Genomic DNA, 21,563 nt, shown 5'->3' on the forward strand with positions numbered 1-21,563 from the left:
AAATAAATAAAATCTTAAAAAAAATTCCTCACTCCCGCCCAGCCCCAGGCACCCACCCTTCTGTGAATTTGACTACGTTAGGAACCTCGGTGCACTTGTCCTTCTGTGACGGGCTTATTTCACGCAGCGCAGGGTCCTCAGGGTTCATCCGTGTTGTGGCAGGTGTCAGAATGTCCTCCCTTTTCAAGGCTGAGTACTATTCCCCCGTGTGGATGGGCCACGTGCTGCTTATCCATCCTCTGTTGGGCACGGAGAATATGCTTTATTGGTTCAGAGAGAGACACACATTGATGTGGCAGCAACACCGCTCCGCTGCCTCCTGTTTGCCCCCTAAGCCAGGGGTCAAACCTGCAACCTGGGTACCTGCCCTGACTGGGAATCCAACCCACAATTTTTTGGTGTATGGGCACGATGTTCCAACTAGCTGAGCTGCCCGGCCAGGGCCAGGCTCCCATTTTCAAAGCTCCCAGATGTTTCTGTGTGCAGCTCTGGTGGGGGCCAGTGTGCTGGGCTGCCCGTCCTCCCTGCAGAGTGGGACTGTGGGCGTCACCCCTGTCCTAGTGCCAAGGGTGCACTCTGCTGTTATCAAGTCCAAACAGCGATGCACGAAGCACCTTCCCCCCACCAACACCTGACAGGGTGTAGACCAGGTCTACAGCGAGGGTGGTGCCACCCAGGCCATCTGGGCTGGCTCAGCGCAGGATACCAGTTCCCGTCTTTGTGGCTCCCCTTACTCCATCCAGCCTGGTCTTGTTATTACAATGCAAGAAGGGCCAGCGAGTCACATGCACAGTTGTTGGGGGGTCCAGCCTCACACTGGTCAGGTCCCTCCCATGCCCCCACGCAGTATCTCCCACTTCACCTCTCAAATCCAAAGCCGCCTTTCACCTGTTCCGTGCTCCCTCCCTGTCCACCCATCCCCTGGGGCCCCAGGCTCCTCCTCCTGAAGAAACTAGGCATGCTGTCTGATTTGCGGGCGGGGATCGTGGAAGGAGCCAAGGGAACCCCTGCTTAAGCACCAACTCAATATGCGTGGTTTAACAGTAGTTCGTGCAAGGGGTTTTGGGGAAGCGTTCGTCGACTACCCCATTAAAGAAGCCCTGAGCGGCGGTACCCCTCCAACACAGCCTGCCAAGGGGAACAGAGCTGAGAGTCCCGCAGCTTCAAGTCCACGATCTCGGGGCTGCTCCGAGCCCACGGCTGAACGCGGACACGTGGAGCCGGGCCGCCCCTGTGGGCGCACGCCTCCCCCCACAGCCACTCCTGGGGACCAGCCATCCCGCGAGCCGACCTCCCGCTGGACTCCCGCCCCGGGACACACCCACGGCCCCGCCCACGCCCTCCAGGCAGGCGGCCACGCCCTCTCCGCGGGGGCGGGGCCAGGCCTGACCAACCGGGGCTCCCAGGACTGGCGCGTCCGGCTCCGCCCCCGGCGAGCTCGTTTTCCCCGACGCGCGCGCCGCCACTGCGCCCAGGTCCCGCGCCCCTGACCGACGGTGCGCCCGGGTTTCGGCGCTCGCTCGCGCTCCCCTCGGGAAGCGAGGCCGGACGTGGCCCCGGAGCCCTGCGCGGCGCTGCGGACGCCCGAGGGGGAGGGGCGCGCTCCCCGGAAGTCGCGCCCCCTGCGCGACCTACTTGCCGTGGCGCCGGAAGTGGTCGCTGTCGCGCTGGTTCCGGTCGGCGGGGCGCGCTCCGGCCGGGGAGGCGGGCTGCGGACGGGCCGGAGGTCGGATCGTCTATGGCGGAGGGCGGCGGCCCCGACGGTCGGGCCGGACCGGGGCCCGCAGGTAACGTGCGCGCCGCCGCGTCCTCGTCCGGGGGCCTGTCAGGCCGGCAGCTGCGGTCACCCCGCTTCTCGGGCTCGTGGGAAGCCCTTGCGCCGGTTTCCGTTCCTAGGGAACCTGCGTTTTAACTGTCAGCCCGTTAGGACCCAACTGTAAACACAGGACACGGGCCGCTTTCCGGCGCTGCGGGCGCCGGTCAGGAAAGCCCCAGAAGCGGACCCCCTGGCGCGCAGGGGCCTTTGATCCACCTGCCCCTGCGGCGATAGCACCGTCAGTGACACAGCACGCCCGGCCCCGGCACCGCCGGCAGAGGCGGCAGCTCTGGCACTTTGTTTAGGCCGCTGGAAGGGCTCACGCCCACCACCCAAAGTAGCCATCAGACGTAGTGTCTCCCTCCGAAGTGTCCCTGCTCCACACGTGTGGGTATGCTGGGGCCGATCCTCGTTCCCTGGGGTTCAGGATCGGCTCCCTCCGGCGGGGTCCCCTCGCCTCTTGTCTGAATTTGTCTGTGTACCAACCGCTTCTCTGTGCCCTGGGCCTTACATGCTCCTGGGTGTCTTTGGGAGAGATATCCCTCCAAAGAGCTTATTCGTCCTGACTAATAAATAAACCGAGAAACTTGTTACTCTTAAGTGCACCTTGATTTAAGATACGATGTTGACTTGGAGACCAGGGCAAGTAGCACTTTGGAACCCTCCTTCCCTCGCCTCAGCACGCAGTCGGTCACCGAGGACCCAGAATTGGCTGGACCTGGCTGGAGCTGGGACATCTCAGTGAACAAGTCAAAGCCCCTTGCGTCCTGGGCTTTGGTTGGTACTGGATCTGACACCAGGGAGTGCCAGGACCTTGGGGGCCGGGATGTCATCTCATGTGAGTGAGGGGTGGAACGAGAGGTGTTCAGCTGGAAAAAGAGGGCCGACAGCCGCTTCTCAGTCCGGAGAGGCATCCTGTGGAAGACGGGCTGGCGCCGCCCCAGGCCACACATAGTGGGAGTTGCATAGTGGGTTGCAGGCCTGGGAGTGGAAGGGCCGCAGAGTTTTCCACCTAATGCGGATGCGCTCCGTGGGGTGATTGCTGTCACTGGGGAAGCCGAGCAGCAAAACGCAAACCTGCAGCGGCTGTTGGTCTGGAGCTGCCCCTGCGAGGAGGGGCCCCTGCGCCGCGCCAGGTGGTGGGGTGACGTGAGGCCCAGGGAGGGCGCAGCAGACGCCGTGGCTCCCACTCACCTGTCTGTTTTCACCTTCCACGCTCTCAGCCTCACTCCCCCTCCTCGGGCTTCCTCACGTCTGGGGGTGAAACTGCGGGGTGGCTGGAGCGGAGGCGTGGGTGGCGGCCCCATGGGGTCCTCGATGCCAGCCTGCTGACCTGGGCAAGTGGCCCGAACGTCCACGAGCCCTGCAGCCTGTGCAGCGGCCTGTGGCCTTCTGTGTCTCGCCTCTGCCAGGTCTGTCTGACTGGAATATAACAAGCGACTTCAGCGCTGGGGCGGGTGCCTGGTCACGGGAGAGCGCAGGCACCCCGGGCCGGCGTCTTTCCTGCGCACAGAGCCCTTGTTTGGTTTAGGGTCGTCCGTGTTAAGTGGGTTTGGCTCACGGTCCCCCATCCCACCAACATCTCTAAAATTGTTATTTGTGTTAGGTTCTGTGTCAGATATGTGCTACTTTTATTAAGGGAAACTTCCCATATTTGTCCGTGCTCTGGAAGTTTCTAGAGCATGTGAACGATTTCTTCTTGGGCTGGGGGGGTGTCGCTGCAGGTGGTGCCCCCTGCTGGCTGGTGTGGGCCAGACCCCGGAGCTGACAGGAGCCTCTCTCCAGCGCAGGTCCCAATCTGAAGGAGTGGCTGCGGGAGCAGTTCTGTGACCGTCCGCTGGAGCACTGTGAGGACACCAGGCTCCATGATGCCGCCTACGTGGGGGACCTGCAGACCCTGCGGAGCCTGCTGCAGGAGGAGAGCTACCGCAGGTGGGCCTCGCTGCCGGCTGGGGAGCGCACTGTCGGGCCTGCGGTCCCGTTGTAGAGGGCAGGGAGCGAAGGAGCCGAAGGAGCAGGTCAGACTCGTAGCACACGGCTGGGTGGTGCGGGCAGGACTAAGTTCAAGTCCGCCTCTGTCATTTGACCTTTATGTTTTGTGGTGGTTTCTGGCCTCTCTGGGTGTTGGCTTGCTTGATGGTACTGAGGTGGCACCATCACCCTCTTCAGTAGCGGGTGACCCCCGCCCTTTGAAGAGCTCTCGTGGCTCTATCCTAAGCTGTGCCCCGAAATCCGGCTTCCTAGTCCTAGGGTCCTCCCGGGGTCCCAACCTCCTAGTGGACCGTACGTGACGTCGTTCCTGGTGTACGCTTGTCTGACTTCTCAGGTCCCCAGTCATCCATCACGCTGGCGTGTGTGTGCTGGGGGCTGCGATTGCCGCTTGCCTGCCCAGTCCTCCCGTCCTTCCCTGCAGCGAAGCCTTGCTGTCCTTTCTCCCCACCTGGGGCACCAGGGAGAGCTCAGAGTCTCCTCTCAGGGGTGCTTTCTGCTGGCTAGTGGGTCAGAGACTGGAGCCTCGGCTAGATGTGGGACTCCCCTGCCAGGGTGCTGCTTTTGCTGCTTTTCCTGTCTTCCTGTCCGTCCTGCCTCCCCCCCACCCCCCCATGGGCAGGTGCCGCGTCTCATTCCACCTCTGTGGGTGGTTCCCAGAGGGTTTCTTTCCTTTTTTCTTTGTTTATTTTTAGAGAGAGGGGAAGGGAAGAGAGAGAGAGAGGGAAACATCAATGTGTGGCTGCCTCTGCACCCCCTACGGGGAACCTGGCCTGCAGCCCAGGCATGTGCCCTCACTGGCAATCCAACTGGCAGCCTTCTGGTTGGCAGGCCGGTGCTCAGTCCACCGAGCCACTCCAGCCAGGGCGGGTTTCTTTTTTGTGGGACGGGCCCTTGATTGCCATCCTGCCTCATGCCGGGGCCCAGCAGGGTGAGTGCGTGCACACGCCTGCATGCAGAGCTCCCACGAAGCACGGTTGCAGCCCAGGGTGGCTGTTTGATGGGCTGGCCCCTGCCCTCCGCCTCCCGGTCCCGTCCCAGAGCAGGCGGGGCCTCTCATCGGTCTCCTGACGCCGCCCTCACTGCTGGCTGCCCTGTGCTCTCTCCTAGCCGCATCAACGAGAAGTCTGTCTGGTGCTGTGGCTGGCTGCCCTGCACCCCGCTGCGCATCGCAGCCACTGCCGGTCATGGGAACTGCGTGGACTTCCTGATCCGGAAGGGGGCTGAGGTGGACCTGGTGGATGTGAAGGGACAGACGGCCCTGTACGTGGCCGTGGTGAACGGGCACCTGGAGAGCACCCAGATCCTCCTGGAGGCGGGCGCTGACCCCAACGGCAGCCGGCACCACCGCAGCACCCCTGTCTACCACGCCTCTCGGGTGGGCAGGGCCGACATCCTGCAGGCCCTCATCAGGCCAGTACCGCGGGGCAGCGCGTGGTCCTGGGGGCGGTTCCGCGGGCACAGCTAGTCTGCCAGGCCTGGCTCCTTGTAGTCTGCTTGCTTTTTCTCTCTCACAGCAGACTTGTCAGGGGGTTTGTTTGTTTTGTGAGTCATTTAAGAGTTACTTCTTCGGTTTTTCAGTTTTCTTATTATTTTTACTGACTAATTGCTACTTTTTTTTAAATTTAAAAATATTTTCCCTTATTTCATAACTTTCCAGTTCAGCACTTGTTCACTGCTTTCTGGACAGACAGCGTGGGCATTCAGGGTTATTAGTTGGCCTTTGTTTGTGGCTTTGGCCGTAGCCACTGAGCGCGCTCCTCATTTTTAAGTAGGTGAAGTTGAATTGATGTCTTCTCCATCCTTGTCGCATCTAATTGGACGGTGTTGTGTTCGGATAACGTAAGCGTTTGGTTTCCATCCTCACCTCTGGGCTGTGTGGCCGTGGGTGTTTTGCCTGCGGGGCGCAGTGTGGTGGCCTCGGTGAAGTTGTTCTTTTCTTTCTTTCTAACTACGGGGTTGGCCCAGACCTCCGAGACTCTGTCAGCGTCTGATCTCTGCTGCGAGGAGGTGCGTGTCCCCTGTATTTCTGGGAGATTCTGCTTTCCATATTCGGATGCTAATTTAGCTCGTAAAAGTTCTTGTTCATTGATCTTTATCAGAACAAAAGGTTGCTGAGGGAAAAACCTATTGGCTCCAGAGGCTCCTTACAGTCTCACAGCTGCTGGCTGCAGTCCTCCCGGGTCCGAGTCGTTCCCTGGTGCCCACCTGTGTTATTTGACTGTCTGGGATGCTTTTTTAAAAAAAGTATCGTGCTGTAGTTGCTGGTAGGTCTGTTTTTGTTTCTTAACTATTCCTTTTACATCTATATATGTCATGGCCTGTGCTTTTTTTGCTTCTCTTCCTCGGGGTTTGGGTGGTTTATGGTCTTCCTTTAATTGGACTTCTGGTGACCTTTCCCTGTGGGGAGCCGGGTCGCATTCCCATTGTCCACCCAGTGGCTCCTTTCCGCCCAGGGTTCCCGTCCCGCTCCTTGGTTCCGGAGGTGGCCCCTCTGGGGGCGGGCAGAGTGCAGTGCAGGGAGCGGGTTCTCGGTGTCCAGGGACCAGGCAAGAGTTCCGTGGGGACGGGCTGCAGTGGGTGGGGCAGTTCAAGGGCAGGGACCTGGCGTCCCCGCGCCCAGCACAGAACATGGGTTTGAAACTAGGTCCTGAGACTGTATTTGTTCCGTCAGAGGCTTTCTGTCTGTCTGGCTGTGAAGTTGGCATCTGGAAAGGCGAGTGGGGCGATGCGGTTGTCATGTTAGCAGGTGACAGAGAAGGGCTTCTGGCCGGAAGCCCAAGCCCCGTACTTGGGGAGCACGCGAGTCGTCCCCGACCCGGAATGGTTTGGGGTGGGTTAGCCCTTGAGATTTCACCCCGGTTCCAGAAACCCCTGGGGCTTCTGGGGTGTCTCGGTCTGCTGGCTGCGCACAGCTGCCGTGTGTGGAGTCAGGTGTGACCTTCAGAAGGGCGGGCGGTCGTCGAGATCAGTCCCCTCCCTGCTGCAGGGGCACCGCGGGGCTGCCTGCACTGCGCTGTTGGGGAGTGTGGTGTCTGCTGCAGGGACAGCTGACTGGCGGGGCAGGGGCGCAGCGTGGACGCCCCCTGCCTCATCCGCCGGTCCCCTCCTACCAGGGCCCTCCGTCCCCGTGTGCCGTGCTGCACGGTGCGGTCGCCTCACGGTACGCAGAACTCCTCTCTCCTTCTTCTTACGTTTTTAACCATTGGACCTGCAGGTAAACCTCCGTTTTGTGTCTTATAAATTCCCTGGGTAGGTGCTGCTGAGGTTTTTAAAAAAAAGGTGAGTGGTATTTCTCTGTGTGCAAACGTGTATTGATTTACCGAGTTTCCCCGGCTTCCTTGCCAGTGATACTAAAAGCAGGGGGAATTTTGGAAAATCTTCAGGATTAAAATGAACTGGATCGCATCCAGTATGTTTTTATGAGTGGATGCGGGGCTGTCATACTGCCCCAAATTGCAAACATTTTGGATGACAGACCCCTAAGAACGAGGGAAAAAAAACACTAGTGCTTGAAACCCAGGTCTCCTTTCCTTAATTGGTTGAGTGTGGGAAGTGGAGTTTCTGCTTGGTTTGGTGTGTGTTCCAGAATGTCTCCCTCGTCCCTCCCAGGATGCCTCAGGGCGATGTTGGCGTTTGAGTGTCGGATGGTGCCCACGGTGGCCTCAGTGGGGGGCTGGTGGTCCCGTGAGCACACAGGTCTAGAGGCGGCCTCTCTCCCCACCTGTGCTGCCTTGTGTGGCAGCGCCGGCTCCACAGGACACATGGAGCACGGGGACTGCTGGCGTGACTGGGGGCCCGTGCCTGTGGCCAGTCATCTGGGGAAGGCATGGGACCGGTGCTGTGCCCTCAGCCCCATCACTGCCACCTGCAGACCCAGGGCTGAGGCTGCGCTTCCCTGGCGTTCTGTCGGGTGCACGTGGTTTCGGTGGCTGCTGTGACCGCCGGTGCTGGTGTTGCTTTTTCGGTTAACGTGGTGTCTGCCGAGTCCCCAGTGCAAGAGGGTCGTCCTCCCTCTGTAATTAGCAGCGGTTTTGGGCAGCAGCAGTCTGCCACCACGTGTCCTGCTCCTTGTCGGGTCAGACTCGGCTTCCCCGAACACCCGGGAGCTCACCGTAGGTAATCCTGTTGCTGTTTTGACGCTTAGGTAGTCTCAGATTTGGCTGCCGGGAGCCCGGGAGCCTGGGAAGCCCGCTCTGTGCCTTCCGGCACGTCTGCGTCATGCTTGGACAGTTCCCTGCTCGCTCAGGTATCAGGACACCCTCAGCCTGTCCTTTCTGCCTCGGCCCTGGGGTCCGTCCTTTCGCTAGCGAGTCCTGGCGTCCTTCCGAGGAGAATGTGTTAGGAACCAGGGTCAGGCAGGAGGGGTCTGGGTGTCGCTGTCCTTGGGCCCCTGCTGGACAGGCTTGGGTGCGACCTGCGTCTCGGCACCTGCTCACACCCCCAGTTGCGGAGGCCCTGGCATCTGCAGTCCAACCGCACGGGTGTGCCGTTCTCTTCTCCAGCAGTGAGGGGCCCGGTGTCTTACCCTGAGCACGTTTACCCCTCTGCACTGCCCCCAGGGAACCAGCCTCACCCTGCCGCTGGCCCCCCAGACCCGGGCAGGCGGCCCCTGCTCAGAGTGAGGTGGCCCAGATTGGTAGCTTGTGCTTGGCCAGGGACAACTCCAAATGCCTGACAGGAAGTGTCCCTGCGTGCAGTGACAAGGGCCAGTCCCAGGCAGGGGTCCCGAAGGCGCTCCCTGCAGAGTCCTTTACAGCCAGGTTTGTAGGTGCCCTGCCCGTGTGAGAGTCCTGTCCTCGCGAGCCCACGGGCCTTGGCTCAGGGACCCATGAGGATGCCCACCCCAGGGGCTGTAGGAGCCTCCCGCTGCCCGGAGGGTCAGCACACAGCGGGTGGCACCCCCCTCTCGCCAGGGCACAGCAGGTGGCAGCGCTGCCTTCTGCCTCGGTCCCTGGGGGTCACTCGCTCTTACTTGACAGCATCCGGGTGGGCAGAAGTGGGTTTACAGCTGTGCGCACACAAGACACAGTTTACTCTCGTGTTATTTATCATTGTGTCGCTCCCTTGCGTCGGCACTGGAAAGCTGCGTGTGCCCACCCCGTGCATGTACGTGGTTAAAAGTCCATTCTGCAAAGTACTGGACCCTTAAACGACACGGGGTTAGCGGCGCTGACGCCCGTGCGGTCTGAAGTCCAAGTGTGACTTTTGAATCCTGTAAAACTTAACTACAGTTGTCCCTCGGTGTCCCCGGGGGGGGGGCTGGCTCCGGGACCCCCGCAGATGCCAACCTCTGTAGATGTGGAACGGCGCAGAGCAGCCTCACAGCCGAGACGCCGCCCGCCGTCTGAGGCTGCCTTCCCACCGCAGCGGGCCTGTGTGGGTCGGGCCCACGTGCGGGGTCAGCTTTATTTTACAGTTGTCCTCGGGCAAGTTTTGGACACGTGCTAAGTTTATGCTTACCTGTCTCACTTTAAAATTTATTTTGCTGTGGTAAAGGAGGCCTTTCCCATTTTATCTTTGAACTTATTTTTGTTTATAGATAGGGAGGCTATTGATTTTTACATTCCTTTAAAAAAAGGAGCATAAAGATTTTATTTATTTCTAGAGAGAGGGGAAGGGAGGGAAAAAGAGAGAGAAACGTCAATGTATGGTTGCCTCTCATATGCCCCCTACTGGGGACCTGGCCCGAAACACAGGCGTGTGCCCTGACTGGGAATCGAACCAGCGACCTTTGGTTCGCAGGCTGGCACTCAAGCCACTGAGCCACACCAGCCAGTGCCGATTTTTATGTTCCTTTAATGAACCTCTCGCTGCTTGATAGTTGTATTTTCATTGGTTATTTAGGGTTTTCTGGACATGGTCACAGCCTCTGAAAACAAAGTTTTACTTCTTCCTTTGTCTTCTCCATCAGTTGTTTTCTCTTGTCTAATTGTGCTAACAGTTACTTTGTTTACTTTAATGCCTTTAAAAACAGCGAGTCAGCAGCGGGGGGGAGTGTGTGGTTCCTGGCCTTGCGGGAAAGCCCAGTGGTTGTCATTGGGTAAGGTGCCGACTTCTGGGTTGAGGACGTATTTTTTGTGTGTCTGGGAGACGCCTGTCAACTACTCTTTTTCTGAGTATTTTTAAATGAGTGAGTACTGGGTTCTGTCACACGCCTGCTTTCGCAGCTGTAGGATGGTCATGGTTCATTCCTTAGACCCCTGCCTGCGATGGGAGACGCTCATCGGGTCTCCGATGTCGGGACAGCCCCTCTGCTCTGGCCGGGGCCCCGTGAGGCCGGGGCACGGACGTCCTTGCGTGTCTGGGTGCTCTTTGCTGACGTGCTGTTGAAGCTTAAGTTGACACGCAGGAGAGAAATTAGTAGGTCGTTTTTCTGTACGCTTTAGTAGGTGCGCGGCCTGTATCGAGTTCCGGGGTTACCGGTTTGGCGATGTCGTGGGATGGATTTGGACGTCTTCCTCTCAGTGGCTGTGGGAGGCCGAGTCTGGGAGGGGTTGGGGGGGTCCCTCACTGGCTCCGCGTGCGGGTCGAGGGTCCTGAACCGCTGCTGCCTGCAGCTGGGCTGGGCTCTCACGCTCTGTGCGTCCCCTCCAAGGTCTGATTATCCCTGTGTCCCCTGTAGGTACGGGGCAGACGTGGACATCAACCACCACGCGATTCCTGACATCCGGCCCCCCTTTTCCCGGCGCCTCACCTCCCTGGTGGTCTGCCCCCTGTACATCAGCGCAGCCTACCACAACCTGCAGTGCTTCAAGCTGCTGCTGCAGGCGGGCGCGGACCCCGACTTCAACTGCAACGGGCCCGTCAACACGCAGGGCTTCTCCAGGGGCTCGCCCGGGTGCGTCATGGACGCCGTCCTGCGGCACGGCTGCGAGGCGGCCTTCGTGAGCCTGCTCATAGACTTCGGAGCCAACCTGAGCCTGGTGAGGTGGGAGTCCCTGGGCCCGGAGGCCCGAGGCAGGAGGAAGGTGGACCCGGAGGCCCTGCAGCTCTTCAAAGAGGCCAGAAGTAAGGGCCCGAGTCCGCCCGGCCCGTGTTCTGTCCGGGCCCGCGCGGTGAACCAAGTCGCGCCCGTTTAAAAAACCCTCTGATGAAGCAGCCGGTCAGACCCGCGGTTAGGGCCGGGAATTTTCCAGAACAGTCTTCTGGGTTGGTCTTCTCCTTTAAAATTCTAGATACCAGTAGTTGATACCAGGAAATCTATAAAAGTACATGTTTTCCCGGTTCCTGAAGTCATGGTCTCTTTGCCCCTTTGTTCTGCTTTGTGGCCCTGAATTCTTTCACTTCTGTTTGATTTTTAAATGTTTGCCTTAAGCAAGTTGCAAGCCTGTTTCCTTGGGTCCCACGTTCCTTCCCTTGGCTTGGGATTGGGGGAGAGGCCCACTCTCTGCTAGGAAGTCCACAGCGTGCTTGTTGGCACGCGAAGAATTCACCTGCGATAGGCAGTGAGGTTGCAGCTGGTGGGGCGGGTCCCGGCCCCCCTGGGGCCTCTGGGATTGGCTGAGAGCTGACAGGCTGGGAGCTCTCTGTGGCCAGCTCTCCTCTGTCTGGGGAAGGACATGGGCGAGGAGACACCGTCACTGTGAGCTGGCGCCCCGGGCAAGGAGGGATTCTCAGCAGGGCTCACGCTCTGTGCTCTAAAACCGGGCAGCTGGCAGAGCGCCTCTGTGCTGTTGTGCCTGTCGGTCACAGCCGGCCTTGGGTCTTCAGAGTTAGGAGGGGAATTAATCCCCCACCTCTGTCTCTCCTTTTCTCCCCACCCCCCTGGTGTCCAGGTGTCCCCAGGGCCTTGCTGAACCTGTGCCGTGTGGCCGTGAGAAGAGCTCTCGGCAAATACCGACTGCATCTGATCCCCTCGCTGCCGCTGCCGGACCCCATCAAGAAGTTCCTGCTGTACGAGTAGAAGTCAAGGGCAGCGGCCAATTGCAGCGTGGGGAAGTGGTCTGCGGTGAAGTTGGGCCAGCGTCCGGCCCTTGAGCCGTGCCCTGTGCCGACTGACTTGGGCTCGCCGGGCTCTCAGCAGGGCCGGCGGCTGTGTTCTCTGCGTTGTGGTCCCCCTGAGGAGTCTCCGGCTGGGGCCCTTGTTCTTCCTGAGTGTCTGTCTTGGGTTTTCATGGCCACATGTGATTGAGCGGCCTTGGCCCGCGAGCAGGTGTGGGCTGCGCCGGAGGCTGCCCGCATTCCCAGGGGGACCCCAGCACTTCCCAGAGCTTCTGTTTGCGTCTTCACTTCCCGATCTGATTGTTTGGTTGTCCTTCTAACACCGAGTGGCGAGGGAATTTTTGGTAAAAGAGTATAGAGTACAGAAATACATTTCACGAACTTGCTAGTTTTTCCCGTGCGCCTGGGTCGACTTGTGACATCTGTCGCATGTGCGCCCTTCCTTGCCAGGCCAGCGCTGCTCCTGGGGTGGATGGCCCTGCTCTCTCCAGCCCAGGAGGGTTTCCAGGCCTCACGTCTCGGGTGCCCGTCTACGTTCATTCACAAGCAGAAGGCGGCCGTCTGGGTTCCCCAGGGCTGTGCCTGATCTGGTACCAACCGTGCTCGGCCTCCAGCCCACAGGTCCCTGGCTCGCCGCCACTTCCCTCTGGGGGGCTCACCGACACCAGTGACTGGGGGCCTGGCCGAGCTCGCCTGCCTGTCCCGGGCTGCCCAGCAGCGTTCACTGCCGGTCCCGGCGGGGAGGCCCGCAGCTGGCCTCTCGGCCAGTCCCTGCGCACAGCGCGGACACCACTGGTCCAGCTGTCACTTGCTTGTGTCCAGTGGACCAAACACCTGTGGGGGTCAGTTGCTCTTCCTTTTTGGACCTGATGTCTTCGTAGTTGTTCTCGGAACCTAAGAAAGTGGGTGGCAGTGAGGGCGGGTCTTCCCCTGGCCTGCTGGGGGGTTGATGGGGGAGAGAGCTGAGCAGTTGTCACCTGACATCTGGGGATGTGGGCGGGGCTCCCTCACACCTGGGCTAAACAGCTAGGTGTAGGCTGCCCCTCCGGGTGCTGCTGTTGCCAGGGAAACCACATCTGGTAATTAGAGGCCACAGGGCAATGGCACGGATCTGTGATGATTCTGACCCGTGGAAGTGTTTAGAGATGGGCAGGTGTCAAATCTGTGTCTGGTTTTCTGTAGCAGGAGAAGCGTAATTTGTAACAACTGCACTAATGACACGGGCTGATTCCATCGTTGACGTCGGTATGTGATTTGGTCTGACGACAGTGTCTGGAGCCGGTCTTCTGGGGCCCGAGGGTAGAATTCCAAGCACACTGCCCGTGCCATGGGTGGGTTCTGAGCTGGGGGGCCAGGCTGCCTTGCGTGGGGCTTGAGGGGGAGCCCTGTGTGGTTCAGAGGGGATGCAGTCATTGCAGACCTGAGGCTGTCACCAGATGTGGCCTGAGGTCAGGCTGTGCGCTGCTCCTGAGGGAGGGGGGCCTTTTCGGCTGAGCTCGGGTCTGGTCCTGCCGAGTCAGGAGAGACTTGTGAGAGGGTGAGGCCCTGTGGGCGGTGGGTGCTAGTGAAGGCCGTTCCACTCCAGCCCCGGGAGCGGCAGCGGCTGCGGCTGGGGCCCAGGTGTGTTCTTGGGGGACCAGGACTGAAGCTGGGCTGTGGCTGGGCAGGGGCAGTGGGGAGGCAGGGCTTGCCTGGACGTCAGCAAGGGCTGTAGGGAAGTCGGAGTGTCCACAGGTGGATGCAGCCTCTGGGTGGGCTTCACGTCGTTGGTGCTGGGCGGGGAGGGCTCAGAGCCTCCTGGTGGGGCTGAGGGGGCTTCAGGAGCGGGTGCTGCCTCCTGTTGAGTTTTTCCAGTTCTGGGCCCTGTCCTGCTGCCCGTCGGCCCAGGCCCTCCCCGGGAAGGCCGTGGTGCAGACCCACATGCGCCCACATCTGCCCACCGGGCACTTTCCACCGTGGCCTGCCTACTGAGGATGGCGCCCTCCCAGCCCTGCCCTGGCAGAGGGTGGCTCTGCTCTTGGACCTTCTGGACAGCAGCCCCTGGGGACGCTGGCAGCCCAGGAGCCCCAGGTGTGTGGTGCGGCCTCTGGGCTGCTCGGGGGCTGCGGCCTCAGTGCGTCCTCTGCAGAGTGCAGGCGGCTCCCTCGGCTCAGCCAGAACCGAGTGGTTTGCCTCAGGACCCCCGCAACGCTGAGGCTCAGCCTGGGTGGGAACTTGATAGCTGCCCGACGTGGGTCCGAAGGCAGTATTTGGAGAGGCCCTTGACTAAAGCTTCCTTCTCCTTTGCGGGCGAGAGCAGGCTGCAGACCAGGGCGGGGCGCTCCCTCGGAGCACTGTAGAGCGTGCGCCTGAGCCCTGGGCCCCCGAGCCCCATGCGGCCAGGGGATGTGGCTGGGCTTGCTGGGGCCGTGCCCGGCTGGCCCTGGAGCCTGTTCCTGGGGGTCCTGAGTGTCCCCCCTCCCCCCCCCGGCCCGTCTGGTCCCAGGCATGTCCCGATTGCACTCCTGCCACCTGCCGGCTGCTGCACACAGTCCCGAACTCGGGCCCTGGGCTGGGCTGGGGGGCTGGGCTGGGGGTCAGCTGTGCTGAGAACTCAGCTCTGGCTTCCTGGGTGGGGGTTTGGTTCCAGAACCCACCGTGGTGCGCGTTCGTGCCTTCCATATCATTTACTGACACGTTTGTGTTTGCGTGCGCCCTGCTGTGTCCCAGGGAAGGGGCCGAGGCAGCAGCACGCTAGTTCGGGTGCTCTGCTGTGATGTCTGCTGCGCCGCGGTCCACGTGCTCGTCGGGCCCTTTCGGAGAGAAGGGGCTGTTGGCGATGTCCTGCTGCAGTGTGCGTTTCTGGGACCAGGCCCGCGAGCCATGGCTTCGGGTGTATCTCCATGTTCTGCGAACTGACTCTCCCAAACAATGCAGCCAGGCACAGAGAGGAGCGGCAGGCCCAGGAAGGAGCCGAGCGCAGGCTGCCCGCCAGGGGCGCTGTGCCGGGGCAGGTCCGGGTCTGCAAGGCCGGCCCCCCAGGGCGCGGCCGTGCCTGTCCTGCGGGGCTTGTGTGGGGACATGCAGGACGCATGGGAAGCACTTTGTCCTTGAACAGTGCCTGTGGCACGTCACCTGCTGTCCTGAGACCGTTGTCCCTCCTCTCTCAGTGGACGTGCACTCAAGGTGATTGAGGATGGTGCTGTAAGAGCCTGTGACCTCGGGGATCGGGCTTGACCTTGTGCCCCCTGGGGCAGCGAGGGTCGCGGGCCCACAGCACAGACCTGGCACAGTGGGCCCTGTGCAGGTCCCGGGTCAGAGGACACGTGTTAAGTAACTTGCGAAGTCAAGTCTGTCCAACCCGCAGGGTTGTCTCTTACTGTGAGGTTTCCTCCTTCCTAATTTGGGTGATAAGTGTCCTTTGATGAAGGGAGTAACGGAGGCATTGTTCTTGTTTTCTAAAGAAAGTCTCGGCAGCAGGACAAACTGTTGGCTGCCAGTTGTCAGGCTGCAGAACGTCTCTGGTTTGCCCACCTCTGGCTCCCGCAGTCACGCCTCCCCGTCCGGCTCCTGTGTGTGTTTACATGACGGGGGACTCCCCTTGGATTCTGCAAACGGCTTGGACGCTGTTGAAGGGCTTCGTAGCGTGGCTGCCGCCAGTTGGCTGGGGAGGGGCACCGGGACCCCTGCCGTGCTAGGGGTGTGCACTGTGTCCTGGCGAGGACAGAGCCGGCGTCCCTGGAGCATCGGCCTGCTGACCGCTCCTGAATCAGAGACTCTCCCAAGCAGCTTGTGTGGCTTCTCTGAGAGGAGTGGCCTGAGCCCAGGCCTGGGTGCCACGGAGCCCAGGGGTCTTCAGTCCCTGGGGCTGTGGGCTTCTGTGTCCATGGCCTTGGGCACTTGCCCGGCGGTCAGTGACTGGTCCTGAGTGTCCTGGGTTCCCCACCAGCTCAGATCTCCCTCCTGGAGGAGCCTCCTCGGCCACCCGGCCCCCGAAGTCTCCCTTCCCTGCCCCCACCTGGCTCCTGTGGAGTGGAGTGAAGAGCTGCCACGCACACACATGGTTTGGGAGCGTGTCCCAGGGGACCTCTGCGGGAGGCACGTGCTGGTTTCCAGGTGCAGCGATGGGCAGACTGTGTCCCATGCAGCCTGGGTGGGTCATGGGGTGCAGAAGTGGGCCGGGGTGGAGGTCGGCCTCTGCTGCTTTAGAAGGGATTGCTCCGTGTCGGGGAGGCGGGGGGCGTCATTTTCAGTGGCTTTGATTTCGGATCCCTACCAAGTAACGTGTGGATGTGCCTAAACCCAGTGGGTGTGGTGGCTGGGGACCGCTCCTTGTGTGCCACACGGCAGCACGCTGCAGGGGGGTGGGCAGCAGTGTCCTCTGCCTGCGGCGGGTGAGGTGTGGCCGGCCCCGGGCACAGTGCCGGGGGATGGCCTGAGCAGGAGGGGCACGCAGGCCTCGGCGACCCCTCGGCTTCGTCCTGTGTGCTCGGGCGCAGTGGCCGGGGCCCGCTGCTCTTGCACTTGCACCTGGGCGGGAGCTCGCAGAAGCACGACGGGCAGTTTCCTGTGTGTTACTGTGACCTTAATAAATGCCTTCTTCCCCCGTGACTCCTCCGGTGCCTTCATTTCGTGGTCGAGTGAAATGTCCGTGTCTGCGGCTCAGGTGGGAGCCTTGGCTCCCTGGGCGGTTTCCGACGGTCCGGAGAGAAGGTCTCGTCAGAAACAGGCGTCTCACCTGCTCTGGGGACGCTGGTGCTCTGGGGAGGCACCTGGAAGGTCGCACAGATGTCAGCGGCTGGAAGAGCCCTTTTTACACAGTGGGGTTCTGGTCAGAAGAATGTGCGCCCCTAAAAGTGTTTGAAATCCATGCTCCTAAAAGTGTTTGAAATCCATGCTTTCAAGCAAGGCGACTGTCCCTACTGTGCTCTGCGGGGCGGGAGGTAGGGAGACAGCGGGCAAGACCCTCGTTTCTGGACCTGGCACACGAGACTGACTGTGACGGGGGTGGGGGACAGGGCGAACCCTGTTCATTTGGGTGAACCCAGGATGAATGAGCTAAATAAAGACCTTTATTCCTTTCCCAGTGGCTCCCTAGCTCGTCTCTTACCTGCTGTTTCAGGTATTTCCTTCATGCCTCCCCCTCTCCCCTCCCTCCGCACTCCCACTGAAAAGGTGACCTCCTTGTCTCAGGACCCACATGGCCGTCACCTCCGCCTGCGGACAGGCAGACGGGGCTGCTGCTGTGCTCTTCCCTGAAGTCCCACGAGGATGCAGGGGATTCTCATTTAAAAGGTGTGAACCCACTAGGACGGCTGTAAAAAACAGTTTCAGAACCTTACAAGAAAACAGGTGAATGGAGGCAGCTCCGACCCTGAGGAAGCAATGCTGTGAGGGGAGGCGAGAAGGCAGGAGGATGCCAAGTTCTTGCCCAGCTCTGGGGGCGGGGGCAGGCGTCCAGGACCCCTGCAAACTGTTGGGGCTCCAGGAAGCAGGAGGAGGAAGCCAGGGGTGGGGGGCTGGGGAAGGCTGTGCTGGGAGCCAGTGCAGCTGCGTGGAGGCAGACAGGAGGGCCTGTGGGCTCTGCACGGCCGGCCACAAACCCTGCTGCGGAGCCTCCTGCCCGGGCAGGTCACAGGGCAGGTCATAGGTCGTCTGCTCTGGGTTCTGTGTACCTCATTTGCAAATCGGGCGGAGGGCTGGCTGAGCACCTTGCACAGCCCCCAGTCTACTGAGGGGTGGCTCACAGGAGGTGGGATGCTGGGCTGTTCGGGGGTGAGCGTGGGGGGGCATGTGGGAGTTGGATGCAGCTGTGACCAGGAAGGGGACAGAAGGGAGGGAGGTGTGGGGTCTGCCGTCACAGGTCGTTGCCTGTGTGTCTGGTTTGATTCTAGAAACGATGTGCCTTTTCCCCCGAAGGCCCTCACATCTTTGTCACCCTGACCTGTCACCCAGCTCTGATCTGTCTTGGGACATCTGGGGGACGGGCCCTGCGAGGGCTGGTGTCTCATCCTCCGGGGTGAGGCCTGGCTTTGTCCTGCACGGACCCAGACGGGACGCTGCACTCTGCGGAGGTCACAGGCCCGGAGCCCCAGCCGGGGGCCCCAGCCCCCCCCCCACCGGGGAAGGTCTGGGAGGGACAGCTGGGCCACCGAGGAGACAGCAAAGTGCAGATGGGTGCTGGGACACAGGTGCCATGGGTAGAAGTCTCGGGGCCTTTCTGCCTGAAGAAAGTCGTGCAGTAAAAGGTGAAGAGCCACCCGTAGGGTGCGTGAGCAGGGGCTTCCTGACGAAGGGGGTGACGGAGGAAGGAAGGCCCTGTCACCTAGCCAGCCCGAAGTGAGACACGTGCGGGGTTGGGTGTGCCAGGTGCTGGCTCCGTGCCCACCCTCCCAGGACCGGAGCCCCAGGTGGCCCCTGCTTTCCCAGGAGGGTCTGCCAAGTGCCTGTCATCCAGGACAGCATCACTCCTCCCTGCACAGCCTGCGGGCGGACCTGGCACCCTCTGCCCCGGCTCTCGGGTGGCTGCCCGCACCGGCTGTCTTCCCCTGCCTTTATCAGCACACTGGCCGGCGGGCAGCATGGTCTCTCCTGGCCCCCGATGCCTGCACCCACAAAGGGGCGCCTTTCCTCTGCATCCAGCGTGCGCCCAGTCGCCAGGCCTGGCCGGCTGTACCTTTGCAGGCCTCAGTGCCAAGTGAGAACACAGGCCCCTTGTTCGAAAAGCAGGAAAAGGGCTTTTCCTGTGGTTTTCTGACCCATTGCAGTGTTTTTTTATTTTCTATTCAATGCAGCAGCCCCAATGCAGACCCTCGCAGGGGCCCCTGCCCCCACGCTGCCCACCCGCCCCAGCCCTCGCTGGCACTGTGCTCTGCCATCCCATCAGGCTTCACTCACAAAACACACAGTCAGAGGAGCCTGGTAGAAGTCTCCAGACAATGACGGCAGAGCCCTGACTGGCAGGCACAGGGTCCCCTTCGGAGTCCAGGGGCTTTGCTGTGGGGCTTCGCTGGTCACGTGCCCAGGGAACTGGCTCGGTGGCTGAGGCAGGACACCGCACTGAGGCGCTTGGGCCGTTGGGGGACACCCTGCTGCACTGGGATGTTGGCCTGGGTGCAGGCCTCGGGTCTGGAGGGAGGACGCGAGATGCTGTCCCCCAGGCAGGCGTCCGTCACTGGCCTGCTCCAGGCCTGCTCTGCCAAGGGAAGGCAGTTTCTCCAAAACCCTTGGGTTTGCCCGTGGATCGGTTTGCTGTGCCACTCAGCCCTTTCGGTGCCTTTCTGCGAAAACGGCTGCTGTCTGACACTCTGGCTTGGGGGTGTGAGGTGCATCTGCACCCTCGCTCTGTCCGCTGGTAGCCTCGGGGCTCCTGCTTGTCCCTTGCAGTGGGCAGCGGGAAGCCTGGCTCCGATCTGCTGGATTTAGGGCACCTGAGAGACAGCCGCCCCGAGGCTGCCCAGCTGGGCCCGGCCTGCCCACTCCCTCCGAGCTGTTGCTGAGACGCCTCGGGGCCCGGCCGGTCCTGGGGGAGTGCGCAGGGCGAGTAGATGGGAAACACCTGTTCCCGGGCAGCCTGGCCAGGCTTTGTCCCGTGCTTGTGTTTCCCTGCCGGTTCGCTCAGACTCAGCGGCTGTGAACTTAAGGACAACATCAGCCCAAAGCTACCAAGCCAAGCGCATAAACGGGGGATTTGAAAACCGTGTAATAGCGGGCGCGCCTGGCCTCGGGCCAGCCCGGCTCGGGCACACAATGGGGCAGTGTGTACTCCGGGCCCACAGGCGGGGGGTCGAGGCCGAGGAAGGCTCCAGGCGAGGGCAGGCCTCGGGGCTCTAACCTGCAGACGGGAGCCCCCGAGGCTGGCTGTCGTCGGCCGGGGTGAGCGATGCGGTGAGGCCCTGCGCGCCGGGCTGCAGGGGAAGGTGTGGAAATCCGACACAAACGCAATGTTTTACCTCCTAAATCACCCTGGTCTTTGCAGTTGAAACTGATCCTGAACTTCCCACCCCGGTGTCTCCTGGGGGCAGGGGGGGCCCGGCTGCTTCTCGCTTTCCAAACTCACAAGTCGTAACTCTTCCTCCGCTGCAGCCGGTCACCGCCTGCGCTCCAGGCTCGTGGAGCCGGCGTGGCAGTGCCGAGACTGTCCTGGGACTGGCCACCTCCACGCTCCTGCAGACAGGGACCGGCCCTGGACACCTCCATCTGGGGCTTTGCCTTTTCCATGGTCCTCTCCTGGCCAAGAGCCTGTAGCTTGGGCCACCAGTGCCTTTCGCTGACCACCCTCACCCTCAACCCAACAAGCAGGCTGGCGTGTTGACCAGGGCCAGCCAGAGGGACAGTGGCTTCTGAGGAGCCAGTCTGAGGCCTATTGTCAGATGTGCAGGACGCCGGGACGCCGGTGGCGCACCCAGGCCTACAACACGTGGTCTGTGGTGCCCCGGTGTCCAGGACTCAGGAATCGACAGCACCCGGGGGCACTGGGCCTGTCCAGCCTCCTCCGTCCTGTTACTCCTGAACGTCCTTGTCCACTGTCAGAATGCGGCCCTGGGCGTGGGGACATGGGGACGTGGGGACATGGGCTTGCTGGGGCTGCTGGGACAGTGTGTCGCTCACGCATTGCTCACAGCCAGGTCTGCGTCGGCTCTTCGACATCGGCCGTGGCCAGCCTCCCCGTACACCTGCGGAGCTCCAGGGCCACCCGACAGCCCCACGGCCTGCGTCCTCCCTATGGGTCAGCCTTTGCGGCCACGGGGGCCCCAGTGCTGTTGCTGGGCGAGGGGACGGGCCGGCTCCCGCCTCTGATGCAGATGTGTGACCACCCCCGCCTGTGGCCCTTCCCCACGTCCAGGGACAGCAGCGCCACCGGCGCTCTGCCTCTGTGGCCTGGTGCCTCCAGGACCCCAGCTGCCATCATCTGTGTTGGCTTCTGGGCCGGGGGGCATCCAGTGCTTCTGCCCCTCCCACCGTCGCAGCCGGAGCCGCCCCCGCTCCACCCCTGGAACTTCGATGGGCCCCGTCTGGCCAGTGCGTTCTGTCCTCTGCGTCTGCAAAAGCTGCAGTAACGGCTCTTCATCCGACGTGATGCACTCGGCCACCTCCCACTGACTCCCCTCCCCTCGCCACCCTGGCTGGAGAGTGGGCAGAGCTGGGTCCTGCCCTTGGCCTCTCACCTGGAGCCCTGTGGTTAGAACTCTGGATCCTCCATCTTTAATTTCCGCCTACAGAGGCGGTGTGTCTGCCCAGTGCCCCCCAGGGATTCTGCTGGGGAGGGTATTGGGTGTGACCACCCCCTGACTGATTAGAAAGGGGGGGTGGGAGAGGGGGCTGTGCTCATGGGCCCTTGCAGCCCCACCCTCCTTGGGGTTGGGTCGTGGGGTCCCAGGGCCACCCTTCCTGGCTGCCCCCCTTTGTGTGTTTTCTCTTAATATTTTGGGGGGGGTGATGAGAAGTCTAGGTACTTAAAAAGCCTCGCATCCCTCCCTGATGGCACCACGAAGTGGGCAGAGCAGGAGAAGCCTCTCACACTGACGCCGGAAACACTTGAGTACTGGGTGGGTTTTCTGTTGCATGCAGTTACTGCCCACACACCGAGCACACCCGAGTGCCCTTTCGTTCCCCACGTGTCTGATGCTGACGGCCTGTGGAAAAGCTACGTTTTTACGACTCTGAAGTGCCTACTTCTCTCCCCCGTGTAAAATGCAACTGCGTCTTATTTATTGCACGGGGCATTAACACTCACAGTTTATTAAGGCGTTTCCTGCAGGGCCGCGGTGCATGCGGGGCCGTGAAAGGGCCGGGTGCAGGGAGGAGGTGATGTTGAAGTCCAGACATGCAGGGC

At 61.4% G+C, this 21,563-nt stretch overlaps 1 protein-coding gene across 2 annotated transcripts; it reads left to right on the forward strand.

Annotated features, from left to right (window-relative positions):
* Window positions 1–1,592: 1,592 nt before the first annotated feature.
* ASB1 (ankyrin repeat and SOCS box containing 1) lies at window positions 1,593–16,811 on the forward strand. 2 transcript variants are annotated; one of them, XM_053919302.1, is made up of 5 exons: window positions 1,593–1,787; window positions 3,607–3,748; window positions 4,916–5,218; window positions 10,431–10,816; window positions 11,584–16,811. In XM_053919302.1, exons 1-5 carry the CDS (start codon window positions 1,739–1,741, stop codon window positions 11,709–11,711), a joined length of 1,008 nt encoding a protein of 335 aa, XP_053775277.1. In that variant the 5' UTR covers window positions 1,593–1,738; the 3' UTR covers window positions 11,712–16,811. The 2 variants fall into 2 exon arrangements, with proteins under 2 accessions (XP_053775277.1, XP_053775278.1); XM_053919303.1 differs by lacking the exon at window positions 4,916–5,218.
* The last annotated feature ends 4,752 nt before the right edge of the window (window positions 16,812–21,563 follow it).

Source organism: Desmodus rotundus, chromosome 2 (genome assembly GCF_022682495.2).
Source record: "Desmodus rotundus isolate HL8 chromosome 2, HLdesRot8A.1, whole genome shotgun sequence".
NCBI lineage: Eukaryota > Metazoa > Chordata > Mammalia > Chiroptera > Phyllostomidae > Desmodus > Desmodus rotundus.